This window comes from Planococcus citri, chromosome 3, assembly GCF_950023065.1.
Source record: "Planococcus citri chromosome 3, ihPlaCitr1.1, whole genome shotgun sequence".
NCBI lineage: Eukaryota > Metazoa > Arthropoda > Insecta > Hemiptera > Pseudococcidae > Planococcus > Planococcus citri.
In genome coordinates this window covers 63,055,297-63,075,095 of record NC_088679.1, presented here as the reverse complement: position 1 = coordinate 63,075,095, position 19,799 = coordinate 63,055,297, and the positions used below count along the sequence as shown (strand labels likewise).

Sequence of the window (19,799 nt, the reverse complement as noted above, 5' to 3'; positions counted from 1 at the left end):
TTTGAAATAATCAAATTTTCAACCGCTCAGCGAATGAGTGGAATTTTAAAAGTGGTCTCGGATGTTTATGGCAATGCAATAGCCTTGGTCCACGGAGAATCTCAAATCCTTTATTTTAAAACCGGGCCAATTTTCCCAAAAGTTGTTGGAAATATTTTGCAGTAAAATTTGATGAAAATCTACAAAAAAGGTGTTGAAAAATTGTCAAAATGATGTAAAAACACTCAAAAAAAGCATTATTAAATCACTATAAGTTACCAAAAAGTGATAAGATTTTAGTATTTGTCAAAAAAATTATGAAGAAGTGTTGAAAATATCGCAAAAACTGTAAGAACTCCCAAAAAAGCAATAATTTTATAAAAAAAACTTCTAAATAAATAAGAATGAAATTTCAGTAAAATTTACTCAAAATGTTTGAAAAAGTCTTGAAAAATGAATGAAAACATGTTAGAATGATCCGAAATCACCCAAAAAAACAATTGATTCATATGAAGATTACCTATAACTGATGAAATTTTGATAGCATTTATCAAAAGTGAATGAAAAAAGTCACAAAACCCTTCAAAAAGTGTTGAAAATGCACTTGAAATCAAGAATTTTTTCAAAATTTTTTCCATGCTTGGAGTTTTTTTAGGGGCTTGAAAATTTTAAAAATTAGTAGAAAAAAATGGAGAGGTGCCCATTGTGATTTTTTTAAAAAATCTAGTCACACATAAGGTGTAATATACATTTTTTTTACCTCAGTCAAAAATCTGTGAAATACATACCTATGCTCTAAAAATTAAAAACATGCCTTCCTACAAAAAACTAGACCTGAAAGATCAATTTACAAAAAAAAATAATAATTTGAGCAAGGCGCGTTAAAAGACACTCTTAGTCGGTACATTTGTATAAAGTACCCCAGGTTTGTAAAGAAATGGAAAAAATAAAAAATGGAAATCTGTATAAATGTTTTGAAAAATTTCCATTTCTGGGAAAATTTGTTCTAAATTGGCACTTCTTTCAAGCGAATATCCTCCCTCGTTCCAAAGGTTCGTTTATGATTTTTTTGAAAAAAGTTTAGAAAATTTTAGGACTCAGGATGGTACAGAAATGGAAGTTTCATCTATCTTATTTTTTTTTAAAAACTGCTTGGAGGGTACCATATGCCCTCTCTTGAAACAAACTAAGGTGACCAGGTGGGGGTGGGTTCTCTTTGAGAAAGTGTTATTTATTAGAACGGATTTGTCCAGGAATTAAAAATTTTCAAAATATTTTCACAGATTTTAATTCATAGTTTTTTTAAATATTTTTTTCAGTTTTCGAGGTGGGTACTTTATGTGAGACTGAGAGTACCAAAGTTGTTTGAAAGGCCAACAGAGGTTTCTTTCTTCATCTTCTTTAAAAAAAAAAAAAAAAAAAAAAAAAACATTTTTACCAGAAATGAACAATTTTGAATTTTCAAAAAAAAATACAGATTTCAATTTTTTTAATTTTTTTGATTTTTTTCAAATTGGTCAATTTTTTGGCACGATGTGATCTCAAGGTGAAGGGTTACACTTTTAGTTTTCAGGAAATTTTTCAAAAGTTAAAATACTTCTCCTTAGAACCGACACAGAATTATTCACAATTCACATCTCAAATTCCGAAGAAAATCTAATCGCATTCGCATGTATTGTATACCTAGAAATGAAAAGTAAAAGAAAAAGAAAATCCACGATTTTTGCACGCTAAAACCTCTTCTCTACCTGACCCTACCTGCAGTAAACGTTAGTTCGGGTAATTCACTCTTCTAGCGCTAGTGTTCCAGTGTTAGAAATCTAAACAAGAAAATCCCTATCATTTACGTCGTCAGCCTAACGGTCGTTCGTTGCGTGTTTCGTGTAAATGAATTGGTGAACTTCGCGAAAATATCGTAATTTTTACGTATTTTTTCTCGTTTTCCGATGGTGCATTATATTATATTTTTCCACTTTCGTGTTGGTTGTAAAACAATGTCGTCGGTAACGATTAATTAAAAGTTTAGTGCCTCTCGTATATGTCATTACTGTCAACTTTCGGTCACATTAATTACCGGTAACGTCGTCCGTGCTACGCGTTAATGTTTAAATTATTGCCGTATAATTTTCAGTGCGAAAAAAAATGTGTTTTTAAACGATTGTGCGAAGTCTTGATTGATTGCTAATTTGGTTTTTGTTCTTTCTTCACACCCCGGAGTTGATTTATTATATCGGATTTACCATGAATTCATCACCCATATGGATTACAATACTTCTTATCTTCTTTAATGGTGAGTCATGTGTGCATTTTACGTATACTTTTATTGCACGAGTTATCGCCGAGTGTTGCCTTTTTATTCGGTTTTAATCGTTTGTAAAGGTGTTTTATCAAATACTTAAGGTTTATAATACACCGAATACACGTTCTCAAGTGTGAAACTTTGATAAATTCTTGGCGACTTGATAGTTGATATGGATGGAGGGAAACGCATGAACATGCTTTCGTATTGTAGTACCATGTTGCTTTGTGTTTGTTTACATTGTAAAATACGGTGTCCGGTACTGTCTCATGCCGGTTCGAATTGAACGAAATGTTTTAGAATTTATTTTTTTGAAACCTCTAAACCTGTAAATAGATCAGAAATGCAACTTGATCTCAAAAAAATTGAACTACTTGGTTGAAGTCTAAAGTACCTACCTTACTAAATGGAATTACTACGATAGAATTCTAAAACAAAATGATGAGCGTTTCTTTCGTAGAATAGAATATGATCAGCTGATCACTGGTTGAACTGTTTGGTTTCTGGTATGTTTTGAAAATTTCTTGCAAATCTTTTTCGATTGAGGAATGATGCATCAGTTTTCAGTGAATTCAGTTGGCGAAAATGTTGAGTCTTTTTTTTCAAATTGGTTTTAAAGCATGATTCACCGAACGTGTGCTCTTCCAAAGTACCTATGTGCTTTGTTATTACGATGGATTTACTGTTTGTAATATGGGATTTTTGGTTTATTTTGGTATGACTATGCTTGTTTATTTCAATCGTTCATTCTATTCTATCTCGGACGATTCAAAATTAGGTAATCGAATAATGAGAACGTCAAATGTCGTCGAATTTTCGGGGAAATGAATGTGGCTCTTTTAGTATCAGCTATCATTTGTATTTTGTACATATAAACAAATAGCAATAGGACATGTTATGAATTTCCATCAGTTTGCTAAAATGCCAACATGCGGGAAGAATATTTGACGTGGTATTTCATTTATTAGGGTTTAATCTCTTGTATTGATATGATTTCAAAACATTTAGTGCTAAATCATACTTCTGGACTGAAAAAAATTGAGAAAAATTGATGCAAACGATCATCATGGATCCTATTTTTCTCCAAAATACAGTTGGAAAAGTTGAAAAATGAGCTTGAGCCGATGAAGTATGTCGAGTGAGGTTTTTTTCAATGGGTTACGTGAAATGCTCCAGGTGTGAGTCGTTTTAGCTTAAACAATTTACCTATTTCTGCATGAGACAGATTAAATTTGCATGATTAGATCGTGAGTATTTTCCTTTCTCTCCATCTTCCGGATTTGAAAACGTTATGAATTCAATTTTTGGCTGAAATTATACACGCAGAGAGTTTTTAAAATTTTGTAGAATGGTCTTCTAATAGTTTGATGATTTGTTCATAGTAAAGCTTTTGATAGCTCCTGGAGCCGAAGGAGATAAAATAGGATTGAAAAAAATTGCTAAATCAGTGCAACCATTTTTTTCGATTCAAAAAGAAAAGTCCTTTCTTGATTGAAAAAAAGGTGAAGTATGAAGGTTTTGATCGATCGAAAATCTAAACTTCACCTGAAAGGATGGGTGATTTTTTTATGATGGCAAATTATTGAAGCTTTTTTTGGTTGTTTGAACAAAAATTGATTATAAATTATATGTAGGTGGACTTATTTGTGTTTTAGACAAAAACAATGTTTGAAAAGTTTTTTGTTTGTTTTAAACGTGTTTTTTTTGTTTGATTTTCGTGATGCAAATAAGGTGAGATAATATCAATTAATTTCTTGACAAAAGATTCCTTCACAATATCAATTGTCTCAAAAACTCAGATTTTAGATTGAAAATCATTCAAAAGAACAAAATCTGCTTTAAAAAAAAAACAAAATCAGTTTCAAAATGTATGTATTTTTTTTTTTTTTTTTCATCAAAAACGAGTTTTAAGCAAAATTTGTGTTGGAAAAAGAGCTATTTTGCTTAGATATCCTTTTTTTTCATCCCTCTACCGAAGTATGTTTTTATATTTTAGAATTTTGTTCCAATGTTGTTTGAGAAAAAATTTCAAAAAAATTTGGTTGCCTTTTTCATTGAAAAAAATGATTAGGAGGTGTTGAGCAACTACTTGGAAAAAAAAGTTTGTGCAGTTTGATTCATGAAATTGTTTATAATCTTAAAAACACTTTGAATAAGGAAAAATTTGAATTATTAAAGCTTTTTTTAATATTTAAATAAAAAGTGATCATACAATATCTAAATTTAAAGGTGGATTTATTTGTGTTTCAAGCTAAAACAATGTTTGAAAAGTTTTTTGTTTGTTTTAAACGTGTTTTTTTGTTTGATTTTCGTGATGCAAATAAGGTGAAATATCAATTAATTTGCTGACAAAAGATTCCTTCACAATATCAATAGTCACAAGACTCAGATTTTAGATTGAAAATCATTCAGAAGAACAAATTCTGCGTTAAAAAGAATCAAAATCAGTTTCAAAATAATTTTTTTTTTTAAATTAAAACGTGTGTTAAGCAAAGTTTGTGTTGAGAAAAAAGCTATATTTTGCTGAGATATGCTTTATTTTTCTTCTTCCTTCTTCCGAAGTAACTATGTTGTGATTTTTTAGAATTTTGTTTCAATGTTGTTTGAGAAAAAATTTCAAAAAAATTGGATGCTTTTTTTCATTGTAAAAAATAATTAGGAAATGTTGAGCAACTACTTGAAAAAAAATCTTTGTGCAGTTTGATTCATGAAACTAGTATGTTTATAATTATTATTTTAAAAACACTTTGAAGAAAAAATTTGATTTTTTAAAATGATTTTTTCATGTAAGTAAATTTTTTAAAATCTGACTCAAGTATCAGTGTTGAAAAATATCTCGATCGGTCTAGTTTTTTTCTTTTTATTTTTGGAAAATAATATTTTAACAAGCATTTCTCATAATAATGGCGATTGTTCTGAAAATTTTGAACAGTATTGTGATTATGAAATGGGGAACTGAAGACCCAATTGTAAATATCTTTTGAATTGAAAATATACTTACCTCTTAGCAAAATATATCAAGTGCTGAATTTCGTATTTCAAATTGTCGTGAATTTTTTTAAATGTAAGTACGTAATTTCAGATCAAAAGAGCTCAACATTTCAATTGAGGTTGAAAGCAGAGATTTGATTTACACCACGCAGTCGTTCAACAAAGTACTTTTCAGTAAATTGGTTACTGATAGCTTATAAAATTAATATTTTCATCAAGAGTGTTACTTCAGTAACTTTTCAAGTCTTGCAGAAGAATTTGAAGAAAAATTGCAAAAAAAAAACGTACAAAATTGGAAAATAGCCATCAGAAAGCACAAAAGAAAACTTTTTTTGTCATTTTAGTTTTTTGGATCAAGTTTTGTATTATTCGTATTTTTTTGGCGTTTTCCACAGAGACAATGAGTGTAATTTGGACCCTCTGAACATATTTCCAACCTTCTGAATTGATTTGGTGGCGATTTTCGACCAAACTGGAGTCTCCAATATTTGAATTTTTCAATCCATAAAAATGGCTTAAATTTATGCTAATGTAATAAAATTATTCAAAGTGGCAAATCAACAATCGATCAAATACAAAAAATTTCGATTTTTTTCCTTTAGTTTTCATTTTATTAGATCAACAAAAAGTTGATTTTCAATTTTTTTCATGCAAAAAGTGGATTTTGAAACCATCAAACATTGTGCAAATTATACATACATAATATTTTGGGGGGGGGGAGAATATGCAAAAATTTACGCAGACAAATTGGGATCATTTTACTCAGAACTGAATGATTCGTACAGACATTATAAATATGCCTACAAAAAGTCCACCCAACCCTAAATACTTATCTCCATTTTTCTTTCATCAGGATGAATTCAGGATTGATTTTTGAAAAAAAAAAAAGAAATAAATATTAATGTTTCGCTCTTTGTTTTACGATTTAAATGATTGAATTAACTTTTTACAGATTTTGTAATATTTTTTGTGAGCTAAATCTTGTTGTTGTTGTTGTTTTTTTTTTGAAAAAAATGAGCTGAAATTTGAAAAGCCCCTAAAATTTGGCGGATTTTTAAAGATACTTTTGATTTTGTTTCGTTTTAAAAAATTTTTTTGTCTATTTTTGGCACCCACTGTCCATAAAAAAGCGCAATATCGCTACATTAAATATGTATTTTTTTTTTGGTCTTTTGTTTTTTTTTAGAAAATAATCTTTCAATTTAAAAAAGTGACCATTTTCCTTTTACCTCAATATGTTCAATGAAAACCAAAAAGCAATGTCCAACTTCAAAATCCATAAATTCCATCGTGAATTTTTGGACTAATCGAACCAAAATGAATCCAAATGCCTGAAATTTACCAAACTCTTAACGACAAAGTACATATTTCATCCGGAAATTAATCCGTTGATCTGAAATTAGAGTCATTCAATTATTTGACGTGGTGGGTCTCATTTTCAATCACGTGATATTCATTAAAATACTGTTATTAATCTCCCCAAAATTATTTTAAATTCGTCAAGTAGTCCTCTCAAAAATGGTAAAAATTACGTCACAACAAAATATAATGGCATTTTGTTTACATTTCGAGTACATATGAAAATATATCTACTATATAAAGTTAAACATCTAATACGATACATAAGCTCGTTACGTGCATTCGATTGCATTACAATTCTCCAGAGATTCAGATATACTCGTACACTATACACACGTAAGATTTCCATCAAAAAATACCTCAAGTTTGAAAATTACATTAGCCAAGATGACCACTTTGATAAAACAACTTCGTGATTGCGGATAATTGCTTTACCGGATTTAGTGTATTGTAATAAACCGATCAGAAAGTAGCTTTCGTTGAAACTAGCCAACGTTTAAGTTACGTAAAGCAGCAGAATGAACATACTTCGCAGAGAGGAGTAAAAAAGAGAAGCCAAAGCAGTAAAGAAAAACTTGTTAGAATGATAAAAAATTATGATTTAAAGTTTCCCTCGGCAGTATAAGTTTTTACTTTTTATCCTCGAAATTAAATTTAAATTTAATCTGTGCGGTATTATTTTCTCATTTTGCCAAGTGTTCGCACTCGCAGCAGCAGGCCTTAATGAAACGTGATTTCTTTTCGGGCATTATAAGGTGGCGAAAAGTTATAAAAATTTGTCTGTCGCAGACTTACTTATACGTACCATAGCTCGAGTCGCTATACGAGAAAAAAAAGAGAGGACCGAGGAGGAAAAAAAATAGTCCTACGTGCGTGTAATATCACACCGGTTACACGTGTTTTGAAAAATGATGCGAAATTGAATTAAGTTTTCCACGCACCAACGACGACGACACATGAAAATGTGAAAATGTGGACTTAATTAGAGTTTATATGTGTAAAAGATGCTTTCGAGATCGAATATATGTATATCTCCGTCGTCGATGGCCTCGAGCTGAAGAAATTATACCTCGTATTTTTATCCTTTTTCTCCTTTTTTTTTTTTTGGCTGAAGATTTTTCATAAAAATGAAAGGGTTTTATAAAGTGTAAGATTTTGCGTATCGTGAATTCGGATCTGTACGTTTGTGAGGATGACGTGGGAAAAAAAGGCCAAAAAAACGCCGGAAGGGGAATTCCGAAATGAAAAATTTTATACAATAGGATGCGACCGCGTTGACGTAAATATTCGGACAGACTGTTTCTTTAAAACGCGTTAACAATTCTGCAGCGAAAAAATTCGGCAATTTGATACGGAAATATGGTCGTGCCGGAGAGAAAAAAAAACTCGTTTTGAAAGATAATTTAACCGAAAGAAAAAAATTGTTGTAAGCGTGAAAAGCTCGCAGGAAAATATGAAAAAAAAATCGTATTGTTCGTCGTTTACGTTATTTTTAGAAGAAAAAAAAACGCAGAAAAAAAGGGACGATGACCGTGAAATTGTGTGCCGAATTTAAGCTCGTTAAGAGACAGAGGTAAACTTTCACGTTGAAGCTGCTGCTGCTTCTGCTGCTGGCTGCCAGCCTGATAAATTATCTAAAGGATTAATGTACCTAATACCTGAGATATTATTTCGCAATTGTCTTTCCATGCTATGAATATTCGTATGGTGTTTCATTCTACTACGAGTATATCCTCCATGAACACATCGAGCCAAAAAAGAAAGCTCTGCGATTAGCGACTCCTTTTCAAACACCGAACATATTTCGATGTTGTAAATTTTCTACTCGTCCCCCCCTCCTTTCTACATCTATTCCGAAAAAGATAATTAGACGATGGAAAAAGGACGAGAAAAAAAATACGTCTCGAAAATCATATTTGTATTCTCGTAACGAAACAGACTCTTGTATATAGAGAGGAGATACGTTGACATGATGTTTTGCTGTACGACTCACATACAGAGTATACAATATAAGGAAGAGGAAGCAGCTGGATGAAGAAAACGAAGAATCTGAAGGAAGAAGAGAAGGGGAAAAAACCGGGAATATGACTCGAAAGTGAGCTGTGTGCTTTCTCCCTTAATCCTCGCTATGAAATGAGATTTATATAACGATGCTAGATAAAGGGTAGAGATTTTCTCGGCGGGAATGAATCCGTTTTGGTTGTTTATTGGGCGCTATAGAATTTTTACAACTTATTTAAATGGAAAGTGTAGCTGTTGGGTAAAGCGAAGTTATTTCGGCCGGCTTCTCTCCGGCCGTATTTTTTTTCCTTTTGCTTTGTTTCTCTGCCAGCCGAGGCGAATTTGAATCGCGTATATTTCATTTTAAAGTTTATCTAACATGAACTGAAGCTCCCTGCGTACTTGGACGAATTTGAATTTTTTGACGTTGGCTAGCATCGCGATTTATGACTGGGCTGGATGCGAATTACATACTTTAGTGTATGTGCTACCGATGTATAGCTTATGCGTGGATTTGTTTCGATTTGATGAATGAGCTCGATAAAATACGAGTATATTCAGCAGAAGGTATACGAGTATTCGAGAGGCGACGCTTTCGAGGGAATAAGATTTTAGCTCTGTTTGACGCGAGCACAACTTTTCAAGATGAATATTCCGCAGGCACAGGCTGGATTATTGTACGAGTGGTTTGTGCGAAGAAAAATTGAGGATTATTTTTTTCCAGCGTGTTTCTGTACAGTTTTTCGTCGGTGATGATGGCGGAGTTATTTAACGAATTATCGACTCGATGAATTTCTCTCGTTTTGGGGCTGGAATTGTTAAAATTCGAGTATTTGGTTAGATAGAGTGAGGTATAAGTACAGAAAAATGTGCAAAAAAGTAGAATACCGATTCCATGATCGGGTTTTAATATTAACTGTCGTATTTTTGATCGAAATTTCATATTTTTTGGGAATTTTTTCGTATGGTGAACAGAAGAGTAGCAGCATCAGCAGCATCGATAGTATACTTTAGAGTGTGCTTCATTAAGGTGGACAGAGACTTGCGATTTGAGCTGAAGGTTACTCAGACATTTTTTCAGGTCTGAAAGTGTCCCTGGAAGGATAATAGGATTTTCAAAGAATAAGGGGTATTTTTGAAAAAATATGGTTTTTTTCGTTCTAGCCCACCCAGTTCCAGCATTTTTTTTTCCGGTTCTACTGTGCAGTTAAAGTTTGATTATCGCTTATTTTCGGGTGAATTTGTGTTTTGAAAATTTTTTCGTCTGAAATTTTTCGCACTATTATGCCAAAATATCGAAAAATATCATTTTTTGAAATTGGAAGAAATATTTTGGAACACAGTGGTACCAAGTTGTTTTATGCTATGTAATTTTGAGAAATTGAGGAAAATGGCCCAAAAACTGAACAAATTATTTCTTTATTTTGTTTTAAATTGGCAATAATGCCCAAAAAATTAGCAACATTGCGTTCCATAACATGTCTCCAGTTTCATATCTTATCTACTAAAAACTGAGCGATTAGCAAATTTTCATCGCTCAGTATAATTCCAAGTACAAATTAGTGCTCTTGGATTTTGATGGTGATGATCCAGGCCAACGTATGTAGAATCTCAAATTCATAATATCTTTTGGATTTGGGTAACAATTTTCTTGAAAATTCCCCTTCTGAGGACATCGAAGACCCATATTATGTATTCCTTCTAAGGTAAAATTTTTTCTTAGTACTTTCAACTCAAAATGATTGTCTTTTCTGAATTTAGCCAAAATCCTTCGACTTGACTTTATTTTATTCATATATTTACTTGCTTTTAACTTGTGAAAGTTTTTAATGATATTTTGGTATTATTTATGATCTTTTCTATCAAAAAACAAACTGCAGAAAAAAATGAGAACACTAATTTTTGCATTAAAACAATTAATTTAGAGAAATTGTGCTTATTAGGGACGAAACTAAAAAAGGTTTGGCTCCCCTCCCCAAAGTTAACAAATTTTGTCAAAGTCAGAAAAACTTTCAAAAATTCCAAATCAGGAGAAATTGATTTTTTGTTTAAAAAAATACCCTATAATCTACTTCTCGAATTATAAATTTTTGAGAACTTGGCCCTTGCTTTGGTCCGGCCTCTTAGTTATTCTTTTTCAAAATCAAACTTTCTAAAAATCTATTATTCACACCCAAAAAAAGTTTAAAATAAATATAAAAATGAATGTTTTTTTACTTCTCGAAACTCCAATTTTTGAAAGCTTTTGTCCTCACTTTGTTCGAGCCTGTTTGCTTTTCTTTTTCAAAATTGGAATTTCTTTGAAACCAAAAAAATCAAACTCCTCACTCAAGGTTTGACTTTCAAAAATGCCAAATTAGGAGAAAATTGACTTCTTGTAAAAGAAAATACCCAATAATTTACTTCTTGAATTATAAATTTTTGAAAACTTCGGCCCTTGCTTCGCTCAGACATGTTAGTTTTTCTTTTTCAAAATCAAACTTTCTAAAAATCTATTATTCACACTCAGAAAAGGTTTAAATAAACAAATAAACTTTTTTTACCTCTCAAAAACTCAAATTTTCGAAAGCATTTGCCCTCAGTTCGTTCCATCCTGTTTTATTTTCTTTTTCGAAGTTGAAATTTCTAAAAAAAAGATCAACTATCATTTGAAAAAATTTTGAAACCAAAAAAATCAAACTCCTCACATAAGAAAACATTGTTTTTTCACCTGTAAAAATACGAATTTTCGAAAGTTTTTGTTCTCAATTTGTTCAAACCGGTTTGTTCTATTTCGATGTTGGAATTTTTGAAAAACCATAATAATTCAAATTCTCAAATTTTGAAACTAAAGAAAATTAATCTCTTCATCGTTGAAAAACAAAGCTCTTTCACTTATCAAAATACGAATTTTCAAAAACATTCGTCCTCAGTTCGTTTGGGCTTGTTTGCTTTTTTCAAACTTGGAGTTTATAAAAAATCATCACTCAAATTCTAAAATTTTGAAACCGAAAAAATCGAACTTTTCACATATAGAACACTGTAACTTCATCTATCAAAATTTGAATTTTTGAAAGCTTTTGCCCTCGCTACGCTCGCGTGCTTTCCATGTTTGAGGCTTCTAAAAATTGAACAGGGAACTCGAAAATTTTTTACAAGTTATGGCAGACTGTAAGAAAGTCTACGTATAATGTTAACTGACAGGATTGTTTTCTCATCTTTCGTTTTATTCGCCAAAATTTTTTTTCTCATGTCTGACAGCAAATTTTTGGTTGTACTCCCCCCCTCCTCCCCCGACCACCAACAAAACTCTTAGACCAGACCAGCAATTCAGTTCGGTAGTTATCCATAAAAATGGAAACAAAACCATTAAAAAAATTCCTTAAAACCTCTCAAAAATGTTACCCAAATGTATCATACATATAAGGTGATTGAAAATACAAAAAATCATGAACTCTCATAAAAACATTGGACAAATCTCCTTTTTTTGCTTCATTTTCGAGACTTTCGGGTAATTTCAACCACATGTTAAACTTATTTTTGAAAAAAAAAAAAAAAAAAAAAAACGTTGATCGCAGTAATTTTACAAAATCATCGAAACAAATCGAAAAATGTTAATTTTTTTTTTCAATATTACGACTGTGAACAATTTTTAAACATTTCAACCACTCAAAAATCTCGATTAAATTAACTTTTCCTGCTATTTCAGCAACATCTATTCAATTGTTGACCATTTTCTCGTCATATTTTTGTTCAATTTCATCTTCATTCCAGTAATATTATTCTACCTATTTTGTGCACCAAAAAATTAGAATAGGTACAAGAAGTAGATCACACTGCGACTCTCGGACCTCACTTCTATTGCCTCAAAATCTGAACAATTGAGCCCATCTCGTAATAGCTCAAAATTTACCATCAGTTGGAAAATCCGACCAAAAAAAACACGAGTATTTTTTTCTCGTTTAATACGAATTCTCGCAGAATATGGGCCCTTTCAGGTAAATATTTTGTACCGGAGCGGCGTCATATTCGAGCTGGTAATTCGTAGTTCCATTTTCTTTTCTATATATTTTTCCATCTTATTGTTGCCGGTCTGGTAAACTATATAAAGCAAGCTACAAGCTACACATTCGGTATTGAGTTCAATTTATTTAGAAGCGTACATAGCAAAGGTAGGTAGGTAGCTATAGGTAGACTATGTGTATACATATACGAGTAGCATATATGGTGTGTATATTGGATGGGCACGAGCGATATGTGTATGAATATTAAACGTTCTAGGGCGAGTACATAATACGAACGTTCGTACGTATACGTGCCACCTCTCCATTTTTCACCAATAGGTAGATGTTTATTTTCCAGCAAAAGATACGAGTATGGTAATGAAATTGTACACTGTATTTTCACACACGTCACCAACCAAACAAAATCGTCACAAAGTTGAAGACTCACGTGGACTGGAAAGCAATCACTCGCACAGTATATGATTTCAAATTAACACTGTAGGCATTATTTCTTCGTATAACCCCTCTATGGGCTGGAGGGGTACGCATACAACTATGGAACTATTATAAGCTCGATGACAGTTGGCTTTGGATTGGTGTACAGTGTTGTGGTACACTTATTTATGCGTTTAATGTAGTGTGCTCTGGTAAAAGTTTGGTAAAGTGCTATTATTCAAAGCGAAGTATTCGTTTGAACGTGGCTTATGTACCTTTGATAGTTGGCTTGTTCGTTTCGGCCCAACTGAGAAAACTATAGAACGATGATATACGATAAAAGTTCAAAATGAACCATTAAGATGATGAAAGCAGTGTGTATCTTTGAAAGTATTAGCGAAATTATACTCCTCTCTGCTCCGGCTTCGTTATACGCAAACAGTAGCTTCGCATTTACTCTTTAACAAATGATCCGAGAGCGTATATAAGTCTGTGTATTGTAGAATATCCTCCTGGATGCTCTGTACTTCTCCAGGACAATAAAAATATCGCCTCGTACTTTCATAAATACCCCACCCCCTCACCACTCATAACATCGCCCTCATAGGTACATCTATTCATGTTCAATTCTCGTGTATCTATTACCATTGTACATATAAGGTATTTATTTTTAAAAACACCCATAATTATTATTAGCTAGATGTTTGTCTACCTATGTGATCAAGGTCGAGGAATGAGCATTGTTTTGATATCTCGAATGTACACGAATAATATGTAGATTATAATGAGATTGGATCGGTGGCATATATGTCGTTGATTATGCTACCAGATATGAGATAGGTTCCTAATGCAATTTGTCTGGTATTATGTAATCTTAATTATTAACCTTTGGTGTTATTTGAACCTCGCTTCGAGCCGTTTTAATTTAATATTCGACGGTCAAATACGTGAACTAAGATCACGTATAAGTAACGTTTGTGTCTCGTTTTTATTAGTTCAATTATCCCGAAAGCGAGGACTTTGTGTTCGGGCAACGAAACCGGAATATGGTTTTGATTTCTTCGTTTTGTTTACGAAAGTGAATCGTACTACATTATAAGGGTTTTTCGTACAATTATTTTTGGTCAATTTTCCATCAGAAAACCAACAATTGACCTACAAAGAGTTCAATAGGGTCGTTTTAATATTTTTTTACATTCGAATTTTGGAAAAGTAGGTTCTGGTTTCTGAAGTGGCTAAATATGGCTCAAATTACAGTTCATCGATTCTTATGGGGGGTCACGATTCGCTCCTTCAAGAATTAAGGAAACTACAGGGTCATTTTTGATGCATTTTTTTCACTTTTCTCTTTTAAAAAAAATCGCTGGAAAATGAATAAAAAGCACCCTCAAAAAAATTGTCTGTTCCTCGGTAAATCATACACAGATTTTTGAAATCACCGAATACAGTTTTAGGAGCTTTTACTGACTATTTTCAACTTTTATGAGGCTGGGAAGATGGTCTGAAATCCCCATAACTGAAATTTTAGCTACCTAAATTAATTTTTAGATTTTTAGCCAACTTTAGAAAATCCAAAATTGTCAATTTCCAGTGATTGAAAAAAAATACGAACTTGATTAATAAAAATGATAAAAATTTGACCCACTCCCTTCCCAGAATCCGAATTTCATCGTTTCGAGCCTTTTTGATGAAACCTCCAGCATGATTTTCTATTCCTCCGGAATTTTGAATTTGCTTCAGAAGACGTGGATAAATTTCCTGGAGGCTCCAGATTGGCTCAAAATGCTAAAATTTGGACTTTGGAGGTTGGCTTTAATGACTAGATACATCGAATGGTGCGAATTTTGAAAATTCCCCTGCGAACAGGAAACTACTGAATTTTTTCATTCATGCAGAGTGATTGTATAATGGTTAATTGGTTAATGGCTAATTAAATTTCGCCCTACGAATTTTCCTGGAACCGCGAGGTGATTCTTGGTCATTTTTAATTCAAAAATAATTTTTGAAATGAGCAGAGAAATTTTCAAAAAAAATATCAAAAATGGCATATTTTTTGAAATTTTGAGAACACAGGTCCCATTTTTAATAAGAATTTATCGAAAGTATGAAATTTTTGGCACCTCCATTGAAGCTCTTTTGACCTGCGTTGGACTCCCTCCATCGAATTTCGAGATCAGCAAAATCTGGACGTCAAGAAGCGAGACTTTGTAGAACATTTTCCGAGGTCTTCAGGCTAAACGTTTCCAGGATAAGAAAGTGAAGAGAAATGAGGAGGAGAATGGCAATGAAAATGATTCTGCCTTGGAATTAAATTTTGAAACCACAACAACAACAACAACGTAAGCCCCTTTCTCATGTCAAATTCAGGAGTTCCTAAAGTGTTAGTTTTTTTTTTTTTTTAATAATTTTTAGTGATTCTTTTCTTTAAGATGGTATGAATAAAATTGAACGACTAATTTATATTTTCACGTGATAGTAAACATCAAACAGGCCACGTGAATCATTTTTTTTTCAAATTTTGAGCTCTCGAAGATTTCGGTCTGAAAATTTGAAATTTTTTCTGTAGGTATCTTGTTGAGATTATGTGACTGTGATGATTTATTTTTCGAATTTTGATTCACCCTAGCAAAAAATAATGGTCAAATCAGTCAAATGACTTCAATTAGACGTAGGAAAAATTTTCAATTTTTTGGCCAACATTCCCCTTTCTCTCCCTCTTCAACTCGAGCTCAAAATTTTTAAAACTTGGAAAAATTTTCATTTTTTTCTTTTAGTTTGGATGATCGATTGATGCTGATTATCACGTTCAAATGTTGTTAAAAATAATTTTTAAATTTTTTTAGTTGTGCTGCAGAAAGTATTATTAAGAAACCAGTCAAACTAAAAAAATTAATAAATGAATAAAAAATTGAAACACTTGAAATTTTTTCATATTTTATAAGTTCCAGCGCGATGGCATTTACACATAAATTAGAAATTTTTATCGTGTCTTATTGATGGCATATGGTCATAATTTTTCGTTGGCTTCCATCAAAATTTGAAAAAAAGTTGAAAAATTGTAATTTAAGTATGGAATTTTTGTTTTTTTAGGTTTTAAAATATCATTTAATTCATCAAATTGATAAAATCATTTCTAGAATTCTGAGTTTTTTTTCAAGCTGTTTTATGATTTTAACTGTTTTTTAAACATATTTCATAGCTTTTCATTTTCAATCATTTTTATGTTTTCAAACATCATGAAATCATTTTGAATTTAGTTCATGAGACTCTGTTCTTTTTTTCAAAATTGTGTCATTTATTGCAAGATTTATATTTTTTTCTCGTCATTACCTATTTATTCATAACGAATCCGAATGCTTTGAAAGTCAGAAATCACAGAATCATTAAAACACAATGAAATATTTTTCCAACTTTGCTGGATCATTTTTTTACGAGATTTAATTCAATATTAAAAATATCCATCTACTTAATTCAAAGTCGTTTATAACTAATACCAGAAGATACTTAGTAAATCTTATGCAAACTCTTGGCACTCGAACCCATCAATAAAGCAATTCTGGAAACCTATAAATTGTAAAAAAATTGGCAACATTATCATTATTCGGAGTACCTACTCTTCTTCTTGCACTTTAAATATTCGTTTAATAGCAGACTGATTTAAAGAAGCTATGGACCAGTCTAGGTTAGTTATTGTCCATAAAAGACTATTACGACTAGACAAAAAAAACTTCACTATTGTGTGCATGGAATTCAAGGCTAGAGCCCAGGCCACCTTTAGTACTTATTATGTTCGGTCGTCGAAAAAAAAAGAAGAAAAAGAGAAATTCTTCTGCTAATATTCAAAAGGTATTATACGAGGTATAAGGAGACATTAGGTTTTAATTTCTTTTTAAGGTTCTGAGAGTAGTATCGATATCGATCTCGTATAAGGAGGTAAAAACACGTCGTTTTGGGTTGATATGCATTTATCTGATCGAGCCAAGTGGTCCTTCAAAGAGCTGACATATTCATAGTACGTCGCACTTTGATTTCCATTTGGAAACGAATCGAGCTATAGGGAGAAAAACGCGAACGCGAGGTTTGCTTTTAAAATGCTCCATACAACACACGTACGTATACCATACATACGAGTCTACGTACCGCGTATTCGTCAATGGTAAAGAATTGCTGCTATTCAAGCACATGAATGGAAATTTGTACACCCCTCGTGTTACTTTATATATTTAATCGTTGGTGTGCGCGTATATAAGAAAAGAATAAGAGGGAGTGAAGCAGCAAAATAGAGAGAAATATAAAGGTATACGTATGTACGAGAAGTAGAGTAGTATTACGACAGCGTATAATTTCATATCGTATATGGCATTTTTAATTCCCCTTTGCGCGGACACGTCGTCCGCCGTGATGTAATTAAACGGTCGTATGTTTAAAAATTCATTCGTCTTGGGTCACTTCTTTTCTACTGGTGGCTACCATATACGTGTGTATACACTTTTTTTTGTCAAAAAAATCCTTCCTATTGGCGTGTTTGGTTTGGAGTTTTTCTTCTCTTTTTTTTTTCGCAAAACACCACCAGTGAGACCGAGACGTAGAGAGAAGACGAGGAAAAAACACCCTTTGATTCTCGATTAAAAGGCACGGTTCACGAGTCTTTGAAAAAGTTGTCGTGTACTTGATCGAATATAATTGAGTATATGGGCGGGTTGCCGAAGCCCGCGGCCGCAGCCCGACCAGCCGAAGCTGCGTTGCGATTGCGAATATGGTAGTTGGTAGCGTGTCGACGTCGCTCGAGCCGGAAAATGAAAAATCTATCTCGACGTATATTTTAAATATTCATCGAGTAAGTTTTATATTAAAAGAAAAACCAATGGTGCGGTTTTCATCGGCAGCTTTTTGTTAAAATGAAATGTACCTACGTATTACGTATATTTCCAAAGATGGATTGTTTAATTTTTAATAAAGTTAGACCGCCTAACTTTTAACGTAGGTACCAGATCTAGGTACCGTTCAAGTGAACGTCATCGTATCGAGTGTACGTAAACGATGCAACTATACCCTCACTTCGGCGTTTGGTATTTTTTTTTCAACGAAGCACCGGTGTAAAGACGAAAAAAATATTCCAATTAGTGTTTCACGTTGATTATCGCCTTAATTAAACGATCACCTTTTTAAAAAGAGCATCTCTTTCGAGCTTTTTCATCAAACGTAAACTTCCGGAAAAACAGCACGCGAAATAAAAAAACGTTAAGTAAACTATGAAAAATGGATAATGCAGAACGTCGTCGTGTTATGGCCGAATTTTCCCTTTTAAAAGTGTTTTTCAGATTGAGATTGGGAAAAAATGTATACTTTGATGGTGCTCATTAGAGTGGGTGTTGTCTTTGATTTTTTTGGGGGAAATTGGAGGGAAATTTGATAAAAAATTTTAGGGGCAAATCAAAAGACTGCAGGAAAAATTTTAGATCCCTGCTCCTGGCTTGAACCATCATTTTTGTACCAGAGTTTCAAATTTTCGCATTGAAAATTTAAAAAGATTTTTTTTTAATTTTGGTGATAATTGATCAGTGATCAGTTGATCACATTGTATTCAGTTGGAAGTAAGAAAACCGTTTTTGATTTTTTTTCACTTTTCCAGGGGTTTCACTACATGACTTACAAAAATAATACAATTTTGTACCTACTCAAAAATTGTGTAAAATAATCTAAAGACGTGAAAAAATTTTAAATACATGTCTTCTCACTCCAAGTACCAGAAATAATAATGTGACCATCATCACCAAAATCTCGTTCTTTTGCTTTTCAATGCCAAATTTTAAAACTTGAAACCCCGATAGAAAAGTGATGGTTCGAGTAATGGATTCAAAATAATTCTTACACTATTTTGAGATTTTCCTACAACTTCATATTCAAATCCTCCCTTCAATTTTCCAAAAAAAAAGTAAAAGTCTAAATTTTTTTGAAATTTTTTCCAGAATTGAAAAAGTTGGATTTTTTCTCCGGATTAGAATTCCAATTTGAATAAAAAATGCGACTGGATTGAATTTTGGTCTGTTTCAGTACTGTACTCCCCCCTCTTCCTCCTCCGCTTGCTTCTGAAACGTTCGCTATAATGTCTTTATTTAAACTGCATCTTATTGATACATTAATTTTTCATGTGAACTTGTGCGATCTCCTCTTAACATATTTTTTTTTAATGTGTCCATTTTTTCAATTAATTTACGTATTAGGTATGTACTTACACTGACCTACTTCAGAAATATTAATTTTTTGATTTTATTTTTGTTTCAGGTGAGTACCAGTTTTTATCTTGACATCAAACTCGAATCTTGGGGATTATCCATTCTTAATCTTGGAAAACCCTTCGATGAAAATATTGGAAAAAGTCTACGAAAACATAACTATAAGGTAATAATCGTATTAATACTTTCAATGGCAGTGTGTGAGATGCGTTCTCAGGGTGTTCCCAAACAAGACGAGGAATTAAAGAGAAGAAAAAATTGCGAATTTGTCAGACACTCTGTTTCTTCAAAATATGTACTTACGTAATGTTTTCAGTTTATGCAGATTAGCTTGCGAATAAAATTGCAATAAAAACTCGTGCTATCCAGTTAACCTTTCTAATTTTTGTTTTCCTCGAAAAAACCTAATTAGGTATTTTATTCTGTGGATGGGAAATTTTTTTGCTCTATAAAGTTAGTTTTTTGTTCATTTTACGTAGAACCTTGAGTTTTTTTTTAAAAAAAAAATATTTTTTT

The 19,799-nt window shown here is 32.2% G+C and overlaps 1 protein-coding gene across 1 annotated transcript in view; it reads left to right on the top strand.

Annotated features, from left to right (window-relative positions):
• The first annotated feature begins 1,816 nt into the window (after window positions 1–1,816).
• Window positions 1,817–19,799, top strand: part of ed (echinoid) — a 271,443-nt gene continuing 253,460 nt past the window's right edge. Inside the window, exon 1 of the mRNA XM_065359124.1 lies at window positions 1,817–2,269. Coding sequence (XP_065215196.1) covers window positions 2,221–2,269 — 49 coding nt within the window. The 5' untranslated portion in view covers window positions 1,817–2,220. The remainder of the gene's footprint in view (window positions 2,270–19,799) is intronic.